We start from the raw sequence: 13,609 nt of genomic DNA, 5'->3' as shown, positions 1-13,609 counted from the left end.
CGGCAAAAAATAAAAAATGGAGATAAAGTAGATAAATAAAACATTTGCAATCACAATACAAACATGCAAACTCATCAAAGAAAGGCTACAGATTTTGATGGTTTGCAATTCTGCGAGGGAGCAAATCACCACAGTCCAAGGGCTTCTGCATTGCTCTTCTTTAAACAAGCCTGAATAGATTTCTAGGTGCTGATTTGTGTACCTCTGGGGGGTGCAGTGAGTAATTGATCGGAAGTCGTTCCAAAATGATGGGTAGACAGAACGGACCAGTCTGCAGCCGGTCGCTGTTCAACATGGGTAGCCACTGTATTGGAGCCATAAATGATTCAGTGACAGCGAACTCAAAGACATAAAACATTTGAATTTGATCACAGACAAAAATAGGGGAGGCAAAATCTCACCGAGTATCCAATCAGTGTTTCACAGCTGCCACTCTGGTTCTGTTTCTGCTGGCAGCTGATGTGGTAGAAAGTAAACAGCAGGTGATGTCTCTCCGTCAAACGGGCCGGAAGAGAAAGCTTCACTTCTTCATAGAAGTCGGGGGATCTGAGAGGTTGTAAGGAAACAATGAACAAAAGAATGAAAAAAAGAAGGATATTCTAAATATTTTTCAAAGACTAAACAATTAAAAAAACGTTTTATTAAAGCAACTGAATGCTTGAAATATAAATATAGGACCATAATATTGTAAATTGTTTTAAACATGTTTATTGATTTATATATTATTTAGATATTATTATTATTTATAATTATCATGATATTATTATTATATTATTTATATATTATTTCTACACACACACACACACACACACACACACACACACACACACACACACACACACAAGAGAAAAATGTGTGTTTCTAGAATTAATTTAGTTTTTTTTAATAATTAGTTGTAAAAATAGAATTTGTTCAAAAAAACTAAATAAGCATTTCAATATAGGTTAGTAGTCAATAAATCAAGTCAGGTATTTAAATTTAACATTTATAATAAAACATTTTTTTAAAAATTGTCAAATCTGGGTGAATTAACCAGAAAAGAAATCATAAGTTGTGTAAAGTAGAAATAAAAACTGCCAAATGGTTTAGAAACATAAAGTGGCAACATTTCATGACAAAATTGGTTTTATAGAAAGGTGTACTTGCTTGTTATGGTAGGTAACAGGAGTATATACTTCTTGTAAAAACTCAGGGCCACTGGATTTCCCAAAAAATACCTAAAAAGAGTCGCACAAAAAGCGAATTAATAAAGATAAGATCAACCTTTTGCACTTTGTTTTTTTAGACTGGCGTCACTCATGCTGCTCAGTTATGGAAAGTGCCTGACTGTATCAAAAGATCACAGAGTAAATCAAATACTGCAAAATACTTCAAACATACCAGTTGAACCGGAATGACTGTGCTTTTAAAAGGGCAAAAAAAAACTTACTGGAAGGGCACAGCTTGGGTCTTCACCACTCATAAACTGGATTTTAATGGTGATGTTTTTTGATGATGTAAGTCTGCTGACAAGGTTTAGCCTCAGGGGGTAGACGTACAACAAATTCCTACAAAAAAACAAAGAGAGAAGAAGCCCCAAGGAACGTTTTAGTAGTTTAGAAAGAAGGCTGGCGCACAAATGAAATAAAATTTGAAAAAAAAACAATTCCAACAAATATCACCAGATGGCAGCATCTTAATATTCACATCTACCAGGAAGGCAGCAGCAAAATCAATGCCACTGTTTTGAAAAGCAAAGTAATCTGTTTTCAAGCCTGGAAGGCATCCAAACTTTCATTGAGGTGTTCTAACAAATTTGCATAATCAAAATGTATTAAATCAGTAAAAACAATACATATTTTTATGAGACAAGGAACTACATTTTCCATTAGAAGTCTCCAAACGCACCAGTACATTTATCAACCACATAGGCTGTTTTTTTAAGAGACATGGGAATGGCGCCAATCTGCCATTGATATGGTTTTCATTCAAAATATAATGTGATGGGTTCCAAAAGGTTTTCAGTTTTAAAAACCTTCATTTAAGTAAATACTAAAGAGCTATGACACATAATTAACAAGGTCCTTCAAATTTAAATGTCTGAAAATGTGCGACTGTCTACTGTCTACTGCAAAAGACCCCGCTGCCCTTCTTTAGGGGGCTCTGATCCTTTTTACAAGGTTGTAGAGGAAACACCAGAGGAGAGGACAGAGGAGGAGGAGGGTGCTTCAATACAGGTCATTTAGAAATACATATCGACTAACTTTTATACAATCAATTTCGGGGATTTTCGCAGTGAGAAAAAGATTAACCACTCAAAATTGTGTGTCTTTTTTCATAGTTACAGGTTCATTGTGAAATTAGTATGTAATAAAATAAAGAAAGATCTGAAAAATAAAGAAGCTGAGGTTGTCTTAAAAAAGGATATCAAGGATTACAACAAAAAAAAACATGCTGTAAAGTTCAATTATTAGAGCTAATTGTAACATAGTACAAAACATAAAAAAAAGGCCCAAGACTTCTAGGAGTTAAATACAGAACTACCCTCCATAGATCACCTGTAAATGTTGTGAGGGACATAGACTTCATTGGAGGGGAATTCCAGCACCTCTTTCAATGGCCGAATGTTTTTCTCAGCCAGAGGTTTGAGGGGGATCAGCTCAGGGGACAAACAGGCCTGTGGCATGTCATTAACTGGAGATACGTCCAGCTTGATCACACCTTCAAAAACACAACATACGTCACAAACTGAGTTTTACTTAAGGGATATCATTTCCAGACACTGAATGCACTGTGCAAAAAAAAAAGTCAATACACAAACAGGAACAAACTAATGAGAGAAAAGGTCTACATTTCAGGCAAATGTGCAGTTTTGCTATACGTAGATGAGAAGATCAATAACACTTTTAAAGCATCTGCCAGCAGATTAGCTCAGCAGAAACACCAAGCAGCGACTCTGATTTCCAGACTGAAGTCAATGATTATAAAAGAGATCAATTGTTTTTGTGACCTATTGATTGAAGCTGTTTTTGAGCTCTTCAGTCTTAATTCTCTTGGCTCGAAATGAAGTCATCAGGTAAGTCAGTCCCTATTAAGAGTGAACATGTTTCAATGCTTCTTTAAAATGTACACTTCTCCATTTCTATATTAAATGCAACTATGCTGCACTGGAGCATCATTTTATGCTCTTCTGATTGACAATTGTGAGACAAGTCCTCAGCTCTACGGCCTCCTTAGTGGACAAGCTGGTTTGTCCTGCACCTTTTCTCATTTTTGAACAAGAGCAAGGCATTTTGTTGAGATGATGCAGACAAAAAAGGTCAAACAGTGTTCAAAGATGAAGTGACCTCACCTTTGCTCCATGTCTTTACCAGTTGTTGATCAAGAAACATGATAAAATACCAGGCATATTCACAAACTTGCAATAAAAAATAAAATAAAATAAAAAGACTTGTATGTAAAATGTTTAACCTGGTATCGTTTTGATTCTCCTCTGTGGTGTTGAGGTTTTCTTAATGTCAGAAAGAAACTTTAGCAAATCCTCATCACTGAGACGATCCCCTTCCTGACCCAAAGAGAAAAAACAGGATTTTTTACATTCACCTATGGGAAGCAACTGGGGGAAAAAAGTATGACACATTCACAACCAAGGTAGCAACATTACAAAAAATTGATGAATGTTTGCAAGGCAATAACTGAGATTGCAGACAACCACAATGGGTCTTATTTCTGTAGAATGATTTTCCAAGATGCTTCAGTGTCATTTGAGGAGGTGCTGGTCAGACCTGTTTAAAGATGGTGTTGATAGTGATGGCTGTAGTTCTAAAGCCACCGACGTGACAACAAAACGGCTCTTCAATGTTAGTGTAACGCTCCGAGTTTCTCCTGGGAAGCTGAAGTTTCCGGTCCATGCTACTGGATTTACCTAGAGATTAAAAAAGAAAAAAGACACTAGTTAAATGATAAATATAAGGAAATCAATAGAATGAGGCATCACGGGGTGCATTCATGATGTAGAAGTCTGCATGTTATTCCTTAAGTACGGGTTTTGCTAAGTCAACAAATATGTAAAAGTGTAAAGAAATAATGTTCATTTGAAAGCCAGTAAATGGCAGGTGCTTCATAAAAAAATATCCTAACTGCATTGTATGCAAGTCATTTTTCTCCTTTCTCAGTAAAGTTATTTTCTGTGGCTGAACTGGAAAAAAATTAATCGATATTATGTTTGATTGTGGGAAAACAAAATGTGGAATTTTATATTTCTGTGAAGTGCCACAAATATTCCTGAGTGCTGATCTTCAGCTAAGCGGGGACAAACGCATCAGCACACACCTCCTTTGACGCTGTCCGAGTCTGTGACGTCTCGGTCCACAGCAGATGTGATGACTTCCATGATATTCACTGTTGCCCAAGCAAAAGGCATCCGATATCGACCCAGTCTCTGGCAAAAAGCTTCCGCCTGGTTTCGTAGTTTCTCGATTTTGTCTTTGTTCTAAAAAACATAAATTCCGAAGTTGATTGGCTAAAACTTTATGAAAAAAAATAATTTAAGAGTTTTTACATTTGTCTTTAAAATTAGGGTTTAAAAAATATCTAGAACTTATGTAGAAAAAGAAAGAAATCCCTGAACGCACTACCTTTGATTCGCATTCCCTCAGTGTCATGTAGGGGTCGGCACAGTCACCGATCTCTCCCTGTTGAAGAACCTTTTCAATCTGTAAAACACAGAGGAATGAAAACACCCCAAAAATCCATGATTTCCTACGAAATTTAGACTGCATGTGAGATTTTTAAAAGGATGTGTTCATTTTATTCATTATATTATGCATTTGATAGAAATGCTACCTTGATGACCAGGAAAATATCTGGAGATGGGTAGGTGATGGAGAAGATGGCAGATTTGGCCAGTGTTGACAAATCCACATGAGGATTGTGAGGCTTTAAGAAGTGTTTGAACTGTTCTGAGTTGAGATCACAGTAAAAGTTCTCAGATATCTACAAAATAAAAAGAGAGAGAAGAGATGACAAGCAAAGCAGAGAGAGAGGTTTCCTTTCCTTCCTGCAAATGTCACCAACAGCATTTTCTATCAAAAGACAAGGGAGTTAGACAGGAAAACAATCAGTGAGACGGATATGATGTGAATTTATGCAGGTCCTGCAATGTCAACTACTCAGTGCACTTTTCCTTGCAGAAATGACCAAAGGCTAGGAACATAGCCATATGTCCTGATTCGGCTGGACCAGCTGTTTATCATGACTCCAAGCACTGTTGGACTTCCATCTAAGAAAATGTTTTCTAGAAGCGCCTGGCCATAAAATAAATCAGAAACTTTGTCTCACTGTTAATGATCCACTCCAACAAAATTTTTTTTTTTGCTGTTTTAACATGTGCTTGTGGTATTTTACTGATAATAAAGGGCGTATGTCTAGAAAATTAAGACAAAAATGGCATTTTGGAGTATTTCTTTAATCAAATCCTAGGAGCAGACAAAAAATGCTGTTTGAAAAAGATTGTACTTGTTGAGCGCATCTTTGTTTTCCTCGTCTGAGCTGGAATCTTGCTCAAAGCTGTTTGGCTGGATAGCTCTAATATTGTTCACCATTTTTGTTGCACCAGTAATGTTAGGTTGGGGTTGTGAGGGGCTGTAAGTTAACGGGAGACGGTCTAAACAGATGGATGGTGGGAAATAAGGGTGGGCTTACTCCGCATAAATTATCCTGCTCACAACTCAGAGGCAACTTTATAACCAGATACTGCCACTCTGCAGAAATTATATCCAAGAAAATGACAGGTTTTTTTATTTAGTCTAAAAACTGTATAATAATGATTAAAAGACCATTGAGACAATAGACCATAAGATGATTGGAGTGGGTCTTTAAATCATTAGCTCCAGTGAGATGTTAGTGTTTGACACTGATCACTTGGAGCCATTTTTAATCTTAATTGCTCAGGTTATAACTACCTCAGGGAATAGAGCAATAGATCTCTTAAATTAATTTTCATTAACTACCGTATTTTCCGGACTATAAGTCGCTCCGGAGTATAAGTCGCATCAGCCCAAAAATGCATCATAAAGTAGAAAAAAACACAGATAAGTCGCACTGGACTATAAGTCGCATTTTGACGGGAAATTTATTTGACAAAATCTGAGACCAAGAACTAATAACTTGCACAAACTCAGATGACACAATCATAGCAGACTGTTTGTCTCATAATTTCACAGTAATTCTTTCTCATACTTATTTATTTATTCCTTTCATGAAGCATCATTGGCCAACTAATTCTCTGTTTTCATCCTGTATTTGTAGAAACAGTTGTCATTTTTATTGCATTTCTGAATCTATGAAATCATTGGAAAATAGAATATTATGTTGTTAGCCTTCAAGATCTTACTGTAAAAAAGGTTTGCCGATTATCTGAGTCACTTAACATACTCTTAACACTTAACATACCTCATACATCAAATTGACCCAGGAACATCATCTCTGTTCCTCACAAATGAACATAAGGAGGGTTAACAATGTATTTATTTCAATTTATTTCTAATATAAGTCGCTGCGGAGTATAAGTCGCACCCCTTGCCAAACTATGAAAAAAAGGGCGACTTATAGTCTGGAAAATACGGTATATTATGTCAGCAGTTGGGATCAATCAACTTCTGATTCCACAGTTCAAATAGGGGTATTTAGTGTCAAAAGAGATCAGATTGGTCAGTTTGTTTAAAACAGACAGTAAGAATGTGGGAGTCCTCTCTTTTAGATGCAGAACTGAAAATATGACGGGGAACACTTGGTGTTAAAAATCTTTAAAGGCTCCACACTACTTTGTTCAAAAAGGGTCATGTCAAAATTTTTGCAAAGCACATCTACTAAAATAGAGTCCAACTGGACAAACACAAAGGGAAGAAAAGACCTCTTGATAAATCTCTTGTCAAACGGCTGCATTGCAGCCAATCCCACGCATCAACAATCACAAAGTTATGCAAAGTATGATAAATAACATTCTTTTCTAAAGTAAAAGACGTTTGCATGCTCAGTCTATGACCCTGATCAGTTTATATCCACGTGCCATTATAACAAGGCCGCATTGACAGACAAGAGACAGCCAACAGATTGAATTCAAAACATTTAAAACAAAAACTCAACAAAAAAGGCCCCGAGATGCAGCATCTGTCAGGGTCTGTGCGAGTGGCGCTCACAACGACGGGTAAAACTATCCTCTCTTACCCAGGAGAGCATCTTAAAGTCATTAGTCTCTCTAACAAGCTTGAAAACATGGATGCAGTGCTGACAGTGGGAGGCAACCCCAGCAGATAAAACCTGATCTCAAATAGCTCTCTGCACTTAATCTTTCCCGTCCTTTTACTCAGAAAATGAAATCCACCCAGCTGTATAAATCCACAGAGTGCAGACAAACAGCAGCAGCTCAGAGCAGCTGAACGGCAAAGCCCTGCTCATTTTAAACAGTACTAGAACCACACACGACAATCCTCAGAGACAGAAAATACGAAAGGATGATGATTTTAAAACAGACTTGTAGATTAAGCTGGTCCACTTTTTAGATCTAAAGAACCAGGACCACCCTGAAGGATCATGATAACCGATCATGCAAAATTGCTAACCACTGTGATGGGAAAAATTTAAAAAATGCTCACATTCCATTTTATTTGAAATCATTTGAGGGTCAAAATCTGCCATTTGAAGGACTTGTGGCTTCTTGCAATCATGTAAACCGTCTATTAGGTAGTTTGTTTGTTGAACACGATGAGCAGGCCGTGGGTGACCGTGTTTCTAATTCTTACTTATGGCAGATGGGAGGCAATCCATAGAAATGAACAATTGTGAGAAACAAAGTAAACAAACAAAATTCCAAATCTGTATTTTGTCATAAGTTGTAATGTAACACTGTTTGACAAAAGAGCACCAAAATGACGCTTTGATTAATCAGTATGTTTACATCAATACTTTATATCTAGTCTAAAAGATGGACTTTTTACATTTTATCCAAGATGTCTCAAAAAAACACAATTTGGATTATATTACTGCACGGCTTTTGTCTATTGTGATTTTTATCCGACACACAGATGAAGGTATCAAACAACGTTGAATTTCCAACAAAATATTCAATCCAATAGATGACAGTTTAATGCTTTTCGGGTTATTATTATTTTTTTTTTACCTTTTTCTTTTCTTTCAGGTCATATAAAGCCATTGTAGCAAATATGGGCTCAATGTCAATTTCAAACCTAAGAAATGAAGAAAGAAAATTAAATAAATACATCATTTACATCAGAAACCTGATTGAACATGCACTGTTGTTTTTGTTTTTTGAACTTTTTGTTTTTCTGTAGGTTATAATATTAAAAGTCAGAAAATAAATGATCAAACAGTTGCCAAAATGCAAAATGAGGAGAAATTAATGCTCATGAATTTCTGGTAATCGTGTGGGTTTTTAATTTTAATAGGAAAATATTGGTTTCGACAAACAGCCAGCAGCTGTGGAAGGAAACTTTCTGCCCTCCAAAAGGGTGAAATACAAATGATTGACATACTTGATACTCTGGCACCGGATCAAGATGCGCTCTCCGACATGCTCTTTAGGACAGTCAGGAATGGGTCTGATTTCCACAGAATCTTCCTGGAAAACAACAGCAAAGAAGATTGGTCTTTACTAAAACAAAAACTTAAATTCAGCCAAAGGATTTGCATGTTATAATATATATTATCTTCAAGCAAAAACTGTAAAGAAGTGTGCAAACGGGCTGGAATGGGTTTCAGGGGTGGTGTGTCACTAAAGGGTGTCAGCAGGAGTGAAAGGAAAGCTGGAGAAGACTGTGGTGAGAGCAGCCATGCTTGCTTAGAGACAGTGGCTCTGAGAAAGTGACAGCAGGCAGGGTTGAAGGTAGCAGGGATGAAGATGTTCTCTTTGAGAGTGACAAGGATGGAAAGCATCAGGAGTGAATTCATCAGATGTTAGATGTTTTGGAGATGAATGCAGGGAAGTGGACTCAAATAGTTTGATCACTGTTGAGAAGAGGGGCAGTGATTAAGCTGGTCAAAGGATGCAGAGGTTGGAGCAACCTCCGCCCTGAAGGGAGACTAAAGAGACATTTCATGTACGTCTTCAAGGAGGATATGAGTGTGGTTTGTGTGAGCAAAGAGGATGGAGAGGAAAGAGTTAGATGGAGATGGATGACTTGGTGTGTTGACCTCTAAGGGGAGATTTTGAGACTTAGACCAAAGAATCAAAATGCAGAATGGAACTTAAGCTCACGAGGTTTACATTGGAATTAAAGGTTTAAAAAAATTTAGTGATACTTTATTTCCAAAATGTACTTGATTAAAAGAGGATCAACGAGTGTAATCACTGCAAGAGACACTGTAATGTAGGTAGTTCGCTAAAGTAGAGCCTTTAGATGTTTAATTTAACATTGTCAAGCAAAAATCTATTGACATTCATGTATAAATGGTCACTCTTCCTAAATATCAAGACATATTAACTCAAAACAGCACTAACAGTTTTGTCAAATAAAAAAAGAGCACGACAAAAGAGCTCAGATTTGTCCCATGTTGCAGTAAACAATGCAACGACCATCTCTATAAGTTTGCCTTTTTAAAGTAAATGCAAAGAAATAATTTTGACAGCTAAAGCAAAGCCAAAAACTCTGATAATATGACAAGAATTTGACTACAGCAAATACATCAAAACAATAAAAAAACAATTGTTTTTCCACAATTGATTCCAGGTGACACGTTCTGCTAGGACCTAAAGACAGCAACACAAACATAACAGAAAAGTCTGCAAACTCGAGTGGTCTAAAGCTTGTTTTCTGCATCAATCAGAGAAATAAAAACCTTTCACAACATTAGGACCAGAATGACAAAGCCATAAAGAGAATTAAATTAAATGTAACTTCCAAATCACTTAAGTGCTCATTTATTAACATAAGGATTTTGTAATTTGTCTATGGTTTTCAAACACAAAAACGCTCAAACTGTTGTTAATCTTAAGTTTTACTTTCCTTTTTTTCAATATAGAGGAAACCAAAAAGGTTTCACTTTTTTATTTTATTTTGCATACATGTATGACATGACCACCTACTAAACTATGCATTTCCATCAAAAATGAAATCTTTCCCATAACAAATATATTTTATTAATTTAAAAAAATGTTGTCTTTTACTGAACTTTTGAAATATAGTTGGATGTTATTGTTAATATAGCACTGAACATAAATAAGAATTAGAAACAACAGTAAGGATAATGGACTCTTTTAAAGCTCATTAACTGCATGGTCCCATCAGTGGCTCACCTCATCAGGTGGTGGATAGAGAGCAAAAAGCTCAGGGTGTCTGTTTCTATTCCTCTCCTGCTGGTTTAGGCGGTCCAGCTCGTCTGGGCTGCTGAAGGCCATCAGCTCTTCCAGCCTTTGGTCCGGGGCCAAACATCGCAAGTTAAAATCAGATGAGGTCAGCGTACGCCCAGAGTCATCAGTCAAACCCTCTAGAGTTGGAGATTTGACCTAGGGCAAAAAAATGGCACAAAGTAAATTATGAGAAGATTGTATAAATCTATGTATTTAATATTGTATAGCAACAAAAGAAAACAGCTAATGCAGTTAATATCTACTCTAGGCCTGATCAACATACATTTAAACAAGGATACCAATTAAGGCTTAGGGCAGGGGTGTCAAACTCATTTTCACTGAGGGCCACATCAGCATAGTGGTTGTCCTCAAAGGGCCAGATATAACTTATACATGTAAATACTAAATGTAATGAAAAATAAATGTAACTACTCTTTGATGTTAAAAAACTCATTATTTATGTATTAAAACTTTTTAAAGTGACAATAACAGTTACATAGAGAACATATGTTTGCTTGTTACTCTAGCATGAATCCTTTTACATTTTGTCCGCTCATTAAAACCCACATAACTCCATTAATGAAGGATCAAGCTGTCAAGTGAATAAAGAAAAATAACATAAAACTGAGCTAAAAAGAACATGTATTACACGTGTAACATTTTACACAAAAAGGCTGCACACAGCTTTGCATCCAACTGATGGTTTGATGACAACAATTTGTCTGCATACAAACATAAGACCAGCAAACATTGAATAAATACAACAGCAACTACACATAATTATTATGTAATCAACTACAAAAAAAATTATTTTAAGAAACTAAAAACTTTTGTGCTCTCGCGGGCCACATTAAATGACATGGCGGGCCAAAAAAAAAAAAAAAAAACTGTTTCTATTTTCATAAAACCAGTTCTACTGTACAAGTAGAACTGGTTTTCCCCATCAACAATGCAGACATTAAAAATAAATGGCTTTCTGTTTTTGTCATTAGTTGACATAAAGCACCAACAGCCATTTAACTGGACTAGACTTTCTTGTTTTTTGTCTTGGAAACATTTATGGTTTTGTTTTTTATGTTTTCAGAAAAACTTGACCTAGCACAGAAAATTAATTATTTATTAATTATTTTTGTAACATGCATGCAAAGCCACTTTAGCAATACTTAACTTTGTGTTTCCTTTTCTTTATTACAATGACCTAGCCTTGTGGTGTTTTAGTTTAACTCTATGGTAGCACCACAGAATGAATTTAACGTTTGTAAAATGTAAAAATGATTTTTATTTACATAAAACAACATATCAGAATTTGTCAGAGCTCTGGAACTAATACTTTTCATTATTAATTAAACAAACATCCTAAAAACAGCTCCAGGTCATTCCTACATTTTAATTGGACATTTTTGTTCAGTGTGTAAAGCTTTTTTTATCTGAAATAAAGGCACAGACACTTTGAAACTTTAATATCAAAAGACAAGATCGTAACATAGGACCATGTTTTTAGAATTTTTATAAACTGATTTGCAATGCTGTGATTTAAACTCACCTCTATTTTGATCTTTTTCCCATATTAGAAAAGAAAACAGAAAATAGCATATAGCCTCCTTGTAAGGTGATTAATAGATATGTTTTAGGAAAATAGTGAGAGGCCTCGATAACTGGTGCTGGCACCATATGGAGTGTTTTTAGACTCCTGCCTAAAGGTATGGCATATCTTCACTGCTCCCATTCCCTCCTGTCACCCTCTCCTCTTGTCTCTTTCTATTCCATCATCCGTCAAGCTCTCATAGCTTTCACACTATAGGCTAAGACTGACCGAGCATCCACCCTGTAGTGGCTCCAAGAGACCCCCACAACACAATCCCAGGGTTAAAGCAGGCTAGGCCATCCAATAATTATTAAGCGCTGAAGTACAATGAAGCTGTTTTCCTCTATTTGGGACTCGCTCTCTCTCTGGCAGAGATGATGGGAAGCCCGCAGAGGTAATAAGGGGCCTTTTTGGTTTGGGGTGATTAACCAGAATGGGCATGAGTGGAACAACAAAAGAGGGGGGCTGGTGAGACTGGATGAGAACGGGATTGGCAGTGGAAGGGAGAGACAGACTTGGATGGCTGGAACCTGAATTCTGGGAGCTGTGGATTTGGCCACTGTGAGATAGAAAAACAAGTGAAAGGGCAGCAAGAGAGGACGGGAACTTGGCCCGATGTAATAACAGGGGGAGACTGAGGCAAAAACTCCCACTGAAAGTATGGCCAGTGCCTTCTTGTCCATGTTAATTATCAGTTAGTTGCACGTGTGGTGTTTTACATGTCAGCGGTTGACATTTTGAAACTAATTTGATTAACAGCACCTATGGAAGTCACAAAGGCTCAGATCTGTGACAGCTTTTTATTTTACATGGTTTGATTTCTATGTGGACCACTAGAAACACAGAAAGCATTCCCTTTAAAAAAATAACAAAATAGGTACAAATCCAACAAAAGTCAGAATAAACTGATTTTTTTCTTAATCTATTTGCACTACAATTAAGATCATTTAAATAGGATTTTTGTTTTCTTGTAAGCAGAATGATGCATAGATATGTTGAAAGTGTTGCAGAAAAGATTCAGTAGGGAAATCTAAAAGGTTTAGTTTTAAGTAATTGCTAATAGGCCTTTAAGCAGAACCTTTATTAGGCAAAGGAATAATGACAAAAATCAACATTTTCAACCATTAGAAAATATGAGACTGTCAAATGTGTCTGAATTTTTAAGGCAGTTTCCAAACTGTTTCCTGACATTTTTTTTTTACGTTAAATGTTATCATCATTATCCTGTATGTCAGTGTATAAGGATTAGATTGAGCTTGATTGTATACAAAAACGGACCTGGTATTCCTGGTACAAAGTTTGGAAGTTTGGTGGAAGCCATAATGTTTGGAGCATTTTGGAAATACTTCACGCACATTCACATCCCCTTGACCCGAGGAGTTAGGAGTTTGCTAATTTAACCCTTTAGCTCTGGAGCTGTCGCCAGCGACACGTAATTGACACGCACTCTTTGACGTACCGTAACTCTTCAACCATATAAATGTTCACCCAGAATCAGCTGATTCAGAAAGGGACAAAAACCGATGTGCAACACATTACTTTGGTTGCATTACGTAACAAGGCCGCTTTTCTCTCCAACAGAATCAGGTGATTTATGTGGATAGCGTAAGCACTTTGTTGCATATCAGCGCAGGGCTGCTTTTCTCCGCTTCAAAATCTGCTGAATTATGTTAAATGTA

At 36.5% G+C, this 13,609-nt stretch overlaps 1 protein-coding gene across 3 annotated transcripts in view; it reads right to left on the bottom strand.

Annotated features, from left to right (window-relative positions):
- The window catches only part of dock8 (dedicator of cytokinesis 8), a 53,169-nt gene that overhangs the window by 25,561 nt on the left and 13,999 nt on the right, over nt 1–13,609 (bottom strand). For all 3 annotated transcript variants that reach the window (XM_023958356.2, XM_023958357.2, XM_023958358.2), the window contains 13 exons: nt 10,292–10,501; nt 8,532–8,617; nt 8,159–8,225; nt 4,825–4,974; nt 4,617–4,694; nt 4,312–4,471; nt 3,765–3,904; nt 3,451–3,544; nt 2,538–2,700; nt 1,430–1,547; nt 1,147–1,217; nt 402–546; nt 203–304 (listed from right to left, as the gene is read on the bottom strand). In XM_023958356.2, coding sequence (XP_023814124.1) covers nt 203–304; nt 402–546; nt 1,147–1,217; nt 1,430–1,547; nt 2,538–2,700; nt 3,451–3,544; nt 3,765–3,904; nt 4,312–4,471; nt 4,617–4,694; nt 4,825–4,974; nt 8,159–8,225; nt 8,532–8,617; nt 10,292–10,501 — 1,584 coding nt within the window. The remainder of the gene's footprint in view (nt 1–202; nt 305–401; nt 547–1,146; nt 1,218–1,429; nt 1,548–2,537; nt 2,701–3,450; nt 3,545–3,764; nt 3,905–4,311; nt 4,472–4,616; nt 4,695–4,824; nt 4,975–8,158; nt 8,226–8,531; nt 8,618–10,291; nt 10,502–13,609) is intronic.

The sequence above is a fragment of the Oryzias latipes genome, chromosome 9 (genome assembly GCF_053564925.1).
Source record: "Oryzias latipes strain Hd-rR chromosome 9, Olatipes_Hd-rR_3.1".
NCBI lineage: Eukaryota > Metazoa > Chordata > Actinopteri > Beloniformes > Adrianichthyidae > Oryzias > Oryzias latipes.
Note: the sequence above shows the minus strand (reverse complement) of the source record. Positions and strands in the feature narration are given on the sequence as shown.